Source organism: Dunckerocampus dactyliophorus, chromosome 17, assembly GCF_027744805.1.
Source record: "Dunckerocampus dactyliophorus isolate RoL2022-P2 chromosome 17, RoL_Ddac_1.1, whole genome shotgun sequence".
Taxonomy (NCBI): Eukaryota; Metazoa; Chordata; class Actinopteri; order Syngnathiformes; family Syngnathidae; genus Dunckerocampus; species Dunckerocampus dactyliophorus.
Genome location: NC_072835.1, coordinates 3,934,662 through 3,944,248, shown reverse-complemented (window position 1 = coordinate 3,944,248; position 9,587 = coordinate 3,934,662). Strand labels below are relative to the sequence as shown.

The 9,587-nt window shown below is 38.0% G+C and overlaps 1 protein-coding gene across 1 annotated transcript in view; it reads right to left on the bottom strand.

Annotated features, from left to right (window-relative positions):
* Nucleotides 1-3,571: 3,571 nt before the first annotated feature.
* The window catches only part of nsmfa (NMDA receptor synaptonuclear signaling and neuronal migration factor a), a 44,652-nt gene continuing 38,636 nt past the window's right edge, over nt 3,572-9,587 (bottom strand). The window contains 2 exon segments of the mRNA XM_054758156.1: nt 3,572-4,737; nt 7,136-7,211. Of these exon segments, the coding sequence (XP_054614131.1) occupies nt 4,640-4,737; nt 7,136-7,211 (174 nt within the window). The 3' untranslated portion in view covers nt 3,572-4,639.

Genomic DNA, 9,587 nt, shown 5'->3' with positions numbered 1-9,587 from the left:
CTAAACAACTATACCAACATAAACAGCACAAAAAAGGGGTTGTTTGACATCAAAATAACTATTTATTACAAATATAACACCATGAACTATTTACAATTTTCACATTTGGAACTGAACTATGTGTGTGCACGCATGTGTGCTTGTGCATGCGTTAAAATGTCCCTACAATGCGTAACCTTCTGCACGCTACACTCCTCCACGCTCCCTTAATCCTCCTTCCTGTCATGTGTGATTTTTCCGTCCACATGATCTCTGCCGAGCTCTTATCAAGTGCACTTCTGCCACCTTGTGGCCGTCTTTGTGGCTTAAAATTGCTGTGAAGTGAAATGCATTAGCGGAGAGTTGCGTCATCACCTCTTTTTGCCTGTCTCACAAAAAAAGACGTAAAAGATGTATAAATATGTTGTTAGGATGGGGCGTTCGGGTTTATAAAAACTACGGCTAAAAGACTACGGTAGCTTTGGTATTGAATGAGTTTGTATCATTTTACTCTGTTCATTTTGTTATCTTGAACTAAAAAAAATACGTTATTGAACATTTTATTTCCCATGTATTGGTATTAATCCAAAAATTGCATCAAATGAAATTCAGGTTTGTTTCAAATAGTACAAAAATCATTTCACACAAATAACAGGGGAAAAAAATTACCTATTTGCCAGGGGCTTTTGGAAAAAACGTACAGTGAATCCATGTGATCGGTATCGGAATTGGCAGTATAAAACCCTGATTGGAGCATCCCTACTGTATCAGCATGTATGTTTTTACCAGCAATGTTTCTTCACTCAGCTCAAAGACAACATATGAAGAAAATATTCATTGTAAACACAAACACATGCTTTTATTTATGGAGTTGCCCTTTTATTGTATTTCAGTTCACAAGGATTTCTATTTCAGCTTTTTCAATGTTCACTCTCGTCCAAGCCCTTTTTATTTCACCTTCTGTACACACCCCCCACAACAACAAAAAAAAGTTAGGGATGGGCATAATCATCGATTCATTCAAAAGGACCGTTTTGCAACATAAAGGTAAAAAGTACAGTTTAAAAAAAACACCAAAATTGGTCCAAAAATATTACAGTCGTCCCTTGCTAGATCGCGGTGCAACTAGGTATGAATGTGAGTGTGAATGGTTGTTTGTCTATACTGTATGTGCCCTGTGATTGGCTGGCGACCAGTCCAGGGTGTACCCCGCCTGTCGCCCGAAGTCAGCTGGGATAGGATACCTCCCAATGAGGAGAAGAGGCATAGAAAATAGACTGTATGTGCCCTGTGATTGGCTGGCGACCAGTCCAGGGTGTACCCCGCCTGTCGCCCGAAGTCAGCTGGGATAGGATACCTCCCAATGAGGAGAAGAGGCATAGAAAATAAATGGATGGATGGTTAGCAGCCGTCCCTGTAGCATAATAGCTGTGTAATCGGGTGTAAACAAAGAACAATAGGAGTTTAAAGGTGGCTATAGGGGTGTTATTTCATGTATAGAGAGCTCTAATAATGTTATAAACAGGTTTTCTATGCTCTAACAACAAAAATATTCAATTTATTAGCATTGATAAACGAGAGAAGGCTCTAAGCCATTAAGATCACCAACTTGTGGATGTAGTATTCTACATTGGTCACTAGGTGTCAGTAATTGTGTGTTGAGACCGCCACTGAAGCACCAGACTTGAACAACAGGCGTTTACTGCAGGTTTAAATGATCATAATAATCATAAACAGGGTTACTGTTGCAGCCATAGCCCACAATAACCTAAAACTCAACTCTGAACCCCTGCAAGCACTTCCTGTCCTCCATCGATTCGGCTTCCCTACAAGGTAAACTGTCTTAAATGGCTTATTTTCTTTGATGATGTCTACTATATTGGGTAATACGAATGTAAAGGTGACTATAGGGGTGTTATTTCATGTCTAAGGGCTCTAATAAAACCCCCCCCACACATTTAGAAGTTAATAAATGGGTTTTCTATGCCATAACTACGAAAATATTTCTATTTATAAAAAAGGAATCCTACTTGGTGGAAATTCACTTATCACGGTCGGGGCTGGAACCAATGAACCGCCTGAAACGAGGGATTACTGTACACCAAGATTAATGTCATGTTATCAATTATTGACCTAGTCAAGGCTGTAATAAACACATACCAAATATTCCACTCTGCACAATTTTGGGGAAAATATTGTATATTGTTTTTTTTGGGGGGGGGCTAATAGCAAACAAAAAAGGGCGTAAAAATGATTGCTGAAATGATCTGATGTGGTGAAAAATAAAAATAATATATATATTTGACACATTTCAGACAGGGATCTTTTAGGAAACGAGGGTAAAAAGTGTACATTGAATAAAAATGGCATATTTTGTTTTTGTTCAAACTATTAAGTACTAAAAAGACTATCTATGATTGAAGTTGTTGAAAAGATGTGGTGAAGCGGGGAAAAAAAGTTTATATATTACATTTTTATGAGCATTTTGGGAGCTGAAGGTAAGTAGGTAGTAAGTAGGGGTGCACGCTAATAATCGGGACGATATGAGGGAATTATGACATCATCATATCATCATAAATCCGATAACATAAAAATAGCTCTGGTAACCGATCATTTAAAAAAATGCTCCAATGAGGCGAGATTGCCTGTACTGTGCGGGTGGGCAAATCTAACGCTCCTTTTTTCTCCTGCCTGTGACGTTAACTTCCCTGCCTGTCGTAACTTCCCCTGACCTCGCTTGTAAACAAACATTCACTTTAAGCGGAAGTACCGCAGTACCAAATGCTTTGCAATGAGTCGAAAAAAAACACATCGAGCACACAAAAAAACCTTATCAGCCACATGAAACGCCAGTGCCACGGCATTTGAAAAGTGCAAAAGGTTTGCCAGAGACCTCTGTGGCGTCACACCGGCTACTCGGAGCGTGTGCCCGAATGCAGTGCACCTTGCTGGGACATGCCAGGTGGCTCCTCCCGCTCTATACTCCGGTTCTCCTCACTTAAATTTAAGTAAAAAAGTAGATATAAAAAGTCATCTATTATCGGTATCATGTTGGTCTTGAGAAACAAAGTTATCGGTATCGGTTTGAAAAAAAAAAAAGATCGTGCATCTCTAGTAAAATGTATAACTTGATTAACTTAATTTAACCCCCCCTAAAAAAGATTGTTAGTCCTGCAAGGGAATTTAGATAAATGCCCATCCCTAAGGGTGTATCGAGGGATTTTTGGGGGTGGGTACCGTAAATTCTGGTGTATAAGCCGCTACTTTTTTCTTAAACTTTGAACCCTGTGGCTTGTACAGCAATACGGCTAATTTATGGCTAAATTCGAATCTCATGACATCTCCTTTACTTTTACTACTACTACTACTTGTTTAAATAGTGTGTTCCTCACAGATAGCGCTTTCTTTGGCAGTGCACTCACAACGAGCTTGTCAACCTATTGGAAATCGCAGGAGGTCATTATGTATGACAGTATAAAAACATAACAGTCTGACTCAGGGTGTCGTCTTACAAAGAACACTAAACTCATCACACAGCAACTTAACACTCAAAGGTATACCTGACAAATGTACCAATGCGAGTTTAAAATGGAAAAACGACTCTTTTAAATGGTTCCCATAATGCGCATTGCGTCTGAGCAACGCATTCATTGGGGCGCTGCAATGACGTCAGCCTCCCTCTGGGCACTGGGCTCCTCTGACTCCTTCTGGTGGACAAAGGCAGTATTGCAACGCCATCCATCCATTTTCTATGCTGCTTGTCCTCCAAATAAATGCTTTCCTCAAACAAAATGCATTATGGGAAAACTTTAAAATGTTTTTTCCATTTTAAACTTGTATTGGTACATATTTGTATATTTCTGAGGTTTACCTTTTGAGTGTTAAGTTGCTGTGTGATGAGTTTAATGTTGTCGTGACTGTCATATTGGGTAATGACCTTTTGCAATTTCCAATGGGCTGCCTAGTCCTCACTCGTGCGCACCACAATATGCCATTTTATGACGTGGACACGTGTGGCTTATTTATGTACAAATCTGTTTTTTCCTCTAAATTTAGTGGGTGTGGCTTATACACTGGAATTTACGGTATTTCTATTCTTGGGGGAATCTGTACGGCAACAATTTGATGGATGGCTATTACATCCTTCTTGACATCACAGCAGGAAAGTGAATAAATACATTGAGCTGCTTTTTTTTCCCACGGTAAGCAAACACATTCACACACTGGCGATTACAATATGCTGAGCCAAGAGACACAATTGTTACTTGATGGCTAAAAACCTGAGTTAGAAGAGAAGAAGAGAAGAAAAGGAAGGGCACAGCAATGCACATGGAAAATAAAGGATGCATCTGACCAGGCTTCTACTCTGGAATCTATTCATACACGACAGACACCATGTATGGATGTACTGTAGGGATGTATGGATTAGTCATGGATCATACGCACCACGGCACGATACTAGCCTCATAGTTGACTCTTCAGAGGGTAATAGTCCATCTCCCTACCTGTTTTTTCTTTTATATAGGGAATAAAAGTCCATCCCTGGTTAGGATGAAAGTTGTGTGATAAGAGAGATAGTCCCCGTGGCACTAGAGGGCTCCACCGCGCCCGTTAAGCAACGTCATCCTCACCTTCCTCTTCCTCTCTCTGGTGTCTTTCGTCACAAAAAGTCCTCATAGTCCAACAGTTTGGAATGCTGACGTGTCTTCCAAAGGCGGTACAGCCGGAAGTCAAAGTACATCTCGATCATCTCTTTGCCTTCAGGGGACACAACATGTTTAGATATTTCACTTCCTGTTCTTCTTGTGCTCACAATATATTTGTTCACGTTCTGTACTCTCAAACTAAGTACTCCTTTCCATACAAACGCTATCCATAAATAAAAAAGGACTATGATGAGCGGACTACTGGTAATCTGCCGCCCCCGTGTGGCTGAGAGTGAAAGTACAGTCTCTACAGTGTGAGGCTCTAAGTTTTGTGCACTTAAAGCTTTTTTCTTTATATGACAAACAACTTGTACTATTACGGGCGGAAAAAGTGGTGTTTTTTTCCATTTTATCTTATCAGAATATATCGGTTTTTTTAATTCCAAGAAAAAAGTCAAAAAGTCAATTTTGCAAGAATTGCAAGAAAAGTTGTGATTTAGAAATAATTATAACAACTATAAGAAACAGTTTTACGAGATTTTTCCAGAATAAAGTTGTGAATGTTTCTCACAATGTTCCAACATAACAAGAATAGTCAATATAATAAAGTCAATATAATAGTCAATAATCAATATGCTATGAAAAAAGAGTTGTCCAGTTTTGATCTTGCAAAAATAATGTTTCATGCAGTATTAGAAAAATAGATGTATTGTAATAATAATAATAATATAAATAAAAATATTATATGGAAAAAAAGAAGCTGAGAGTTCGAAAATGTTAATATTTTAGAATAATAAAATATTCTATAATTTTTTTGGATAAAACAATCTGAATCTAATGAATCTGATTTTTTAAATTCCTTACAAAAATAAAGCAGTGTTTTTATTTTATTTGTGTTATGAGTTATTAAGTTAAATCATGTTATGAGTTATTAAGAATGTTTTTTCTTGAGAAAAGAGTTCTAATATCAGAAAGAAGTAGTCATTTTTGTCATATTGAAATTAAATTGACAAAAATTAAATTATGCTTGCAATATTATGAAGAAAAAATATATTTTTGCAGGATAAAAAATACTAATGAGAATACGTTGTGTTTTTTAGGGCTGTCAAATGATAAACATTTTTTTTAGATGAAGTTAATCACAGTTTTCAAATTAATTAATCATGAATAATCACCATTTGCAACTAGTATGTGTGACATATGCCCATTTTTACTGTATTTTATAAACAGAAAGCTAAATGACAGGACTGCTGTGTCATGGTGCGGGGAGCTCGCACGGGACGTGCCGCTCTAACCGCTGGTTGTTTATACTAGGGGCCGTCAATAAATTACTATTACGTTGAAGAGAGCTTGTTTAAAAAAAAGTCATATATTCTAAATCACCGCAAATTGATCAATAAGCATGTCAAATGCTTATAGATCAATAAGCATTGATCAATAAGCATGTCAAATGCTTATAGATCAATAGATCAAATGCTTATGTCCTACACTAAAAGTCTTTTGCACGCCCATTTTTTCCAACTGATTCTTTTATTGGAATGACTTTTATTGTCTTTTTTACTGGATTAGGGACCTGACTCACAGAGGTTTGTTACAAAAGCCAAACAATATTGTTGGTCATGCTGTGTAATAAAAAAGTAAATTCAGCAATACTTTGTTGCATTATTTTGAATGCTTTGAAGATCTATTTTCATAACCATATTCAATACCACAAATTCATGTTTGTAACTAAAGCTTATTATTAAAAAAAATCTGTATTATTATCTGTATTATTCATTTGATATTACAGTTGTCCCTCGCAATATCAGGATTAAATTATCTTTCCCTTGCGATATTGTATGAATTCATTAGTGATGGCTGTTTGTTGGTAGACTGTGGTCTATTATTAGTAGTAGTAGTAGTTCAAAAATATTGAAATACAAGGGATATGTACTATTGTGGTCACTCTGCAGCAGTAATGATGCAAAACATGGACACATGAGCTTACATGACATTACCTTAACACTGCATGAAGTCAGCCATGGCATGTCCCATGTGATAGAATGAAAAAAAGTTCTCCTTCCATTCCATGTGGAAGTGGTAAGTTTTTGTTTTTTTCTTAAGTTTAGAAGAAATCAATTTGAGCTTGCGGACATCTCGAGTCCCTGCAGCATAAGAGTTGCAATGTGTTGTAAACAAGAAACAATAGCAGTGTAAAGGTGACTATAGGGGTGTTATTTCATGTCTAGAGGGCTCTAACAATGTTATATGTCATTTTTGTTAACAAAAAATTAGATTTAAAAAAAGAAAAGTGAATCCATTTGCAATATTCTGAAAAGAAGTGTGTTTATGTGTTCCCGTCTTCCTCACTTCATGGGTACAAAAGACTGGCTGACACGTCATGGTGGACCAAAAACCCCATCCCATAAAATAAACATAGGATCTATTCTGAGCTCTCCATAAAGTATCTGTGAAGTATTAAGCGCTCGGCCCATTGGGTGTGTTTTTTCCGTGGGTGTGTGTTTGCTCACCCTGCGCAGAAAGCTCCAGCGGCGACTCAAACTCCACAGAATAAGGCCTCATCAGATTCTTCAGTTTCTGGAACAGCTGTTGGCCGCAGATAAGAAAGCACAAAGACAATCACAGCTCCCCCGCTCGCTTGGATACGCTCTCAGCAGACACAACCGAAAAACACAACCAGTTTGTTGCTCCCGAGAAGACCGTGGTTGAAAAGCAAACACACTTTGTCCCTTTATTTTGAAGGGGAATTTTTTAGTGCAGCGGGGTGTTATCTATGAATACTCCTTAAAGAGTCCCTGACGTGATTTATCATCTTTGCTTAAATATGTCATATATTGTTTGTAATTAGGCCTGTCAAGATAATCGATAAATCGATTAATCAAACGATTAACCCCCCCCAAAAAACGGGTTGATAATTGTGACGCCCTCGATAAATTGCCGTGTGCATGTATGCGCATGTGTTTCTGTGTGGGTTCACTCTGCATCTGTCTGCGTGCATTGGTTCTGTAGTGGAATGAATGGAAAGAGTGGGCCCTCATGTCATTCAGCCTCTTTGTGGAGGCGGGGCTGCTAGAGAGTGGATACAGTGTTAGCAGTTAGCCTCCTGAGGCAGCATACGCTAACATGAATGAAGGCACAGAAGCGACGGTTTCTGAGGCGAATGCCACATGGGGCTGTCGGCTGTGTGCGAATATTTTTGGTTTTAAACAGAATGAAGAAGGTAAGCGCATGAACACCGACGACCGACACGGACAGTCTTCTCAAATCTACTGATGGAGGTGCCTCAGGCAGCGGAGCCTTCGTCCCAACAGTCAACGTTTACTGAGGCGTTTGGTCGGCAAGGTACATAAAAACAAAACAGTGCAAAATGCTGCGCGCTCACAGACAATGTCATTCGCTACATTGCAAAAGAAATGCAACCATTCAATACTTAAGTATCATCTAGTGGTTCAAATGTGAATTACACCTCTCATGAAAACATGGTCTCAAAAAATATCGCTTATCGCCGATAATTTGTTATCGTGACAGGCCTATTTGTAATTATGTTCTACATTGTTCCATTTTATAAAGCAAACGGTAAATTTGCAAAAACAACATTTATAGTTTATGGCGCCAGCCATGACGAGCTAGCTCTCGCAGTTCAGCCTCATTTCCGCAAGTGACATCATCGGAGTACTATCACTCAGCTACACAAACACGGTGCTGTACGAGACAGAGGATGTTTATAGTGATTATAGTGGAGATTTCAGCGATGTGTCAATAGTTCTCAAGCAGAAAGAAACATTTGGAGATGAAATAGAGAACATGGACTTAAGCCTTAAGACATGGTTTGGTTTGGTTTGGTTTGGTTTATTTGAACACGAAGGTTACAATGGAATACGTCTCATGAATCATCCTTTCACAGTTCCACATGTCCAAAAGGAGTAGGAAGAAGCAGAGCTTATTTAATCCTACCCCCCATCCATTCCACATCTCGTACAGTTCATATTATTCACTTCCTGCATTCCATATTCAATGTAATAATAAATAATACAAAATAAAAACAAGTATAATAATCAGGACTCTTCTGCCTTGTATTTAGCAAACATCAACTGCTTGTATTGTTTTTTGAATTTGCTCATCTCTGTACATTGGTTGAGTTCCTTGCTCAATCCATTCCATAATTTAATTTCGCATACAGAAACGCTGTGGTTTTACAGCGTTGTTGTCGCATGTAAATGTTTTAAATGTAATTTTCCTCTAAAATCATGTTTCTCCTCTCTAGAGTAATACTTGTATGACGCTTTTGGGTAACAAGTTATTGTTAACTTTATACATTATTTTAGCAGTTTGAAAATGTTATAAATCGGCAGATTTTAATATTCGTGATTTTAAAAATAAAGGGTGGAGATGAAGATCGGTCGCCTTCAAACCACAGAATGGTAAGTGGAAATAACTCGGGAGTTGCTTATCCTTCAATTATTGTTTTAAATGCTTCTTGATGAGCATAATGGGGTCTTCATAGATGGATATTTTTAGATTTCTTCGCCGTGGCAGCCCCCCTGCTACCGCCACCCCCCACAGTAAACATATATATCGCTGCGAAAAGATGTTTATACAGGGTCAGGCAAAATGATCTGACACATTTGTAGGTTAAATAAAAGGCAAATAAAGTAAAGAAACAAAAAAGTGTTTTTATTTTCGAAAAGCACATACTGTATAATGCCATTTTTTTCATATAATGCCATTTTGCTTTGTTTCTTTATAATACCCTTGTTTTTCGTTTATTTTTCAGTTCATTGTGGAAACGTTTATCAAAACAAACGAATCTGTAACTGCAACACAACGAGCGTTCCGTTTGCACTTCAATCTTGGTAGCCATGATCGCGTAGCAGCTCCAAACACCATCTTGTTATGGCTTACCGACTTCACAGCTACTGGATCTGCACTGAGTGTGTGGACAATAATGGATCCCATTTGACT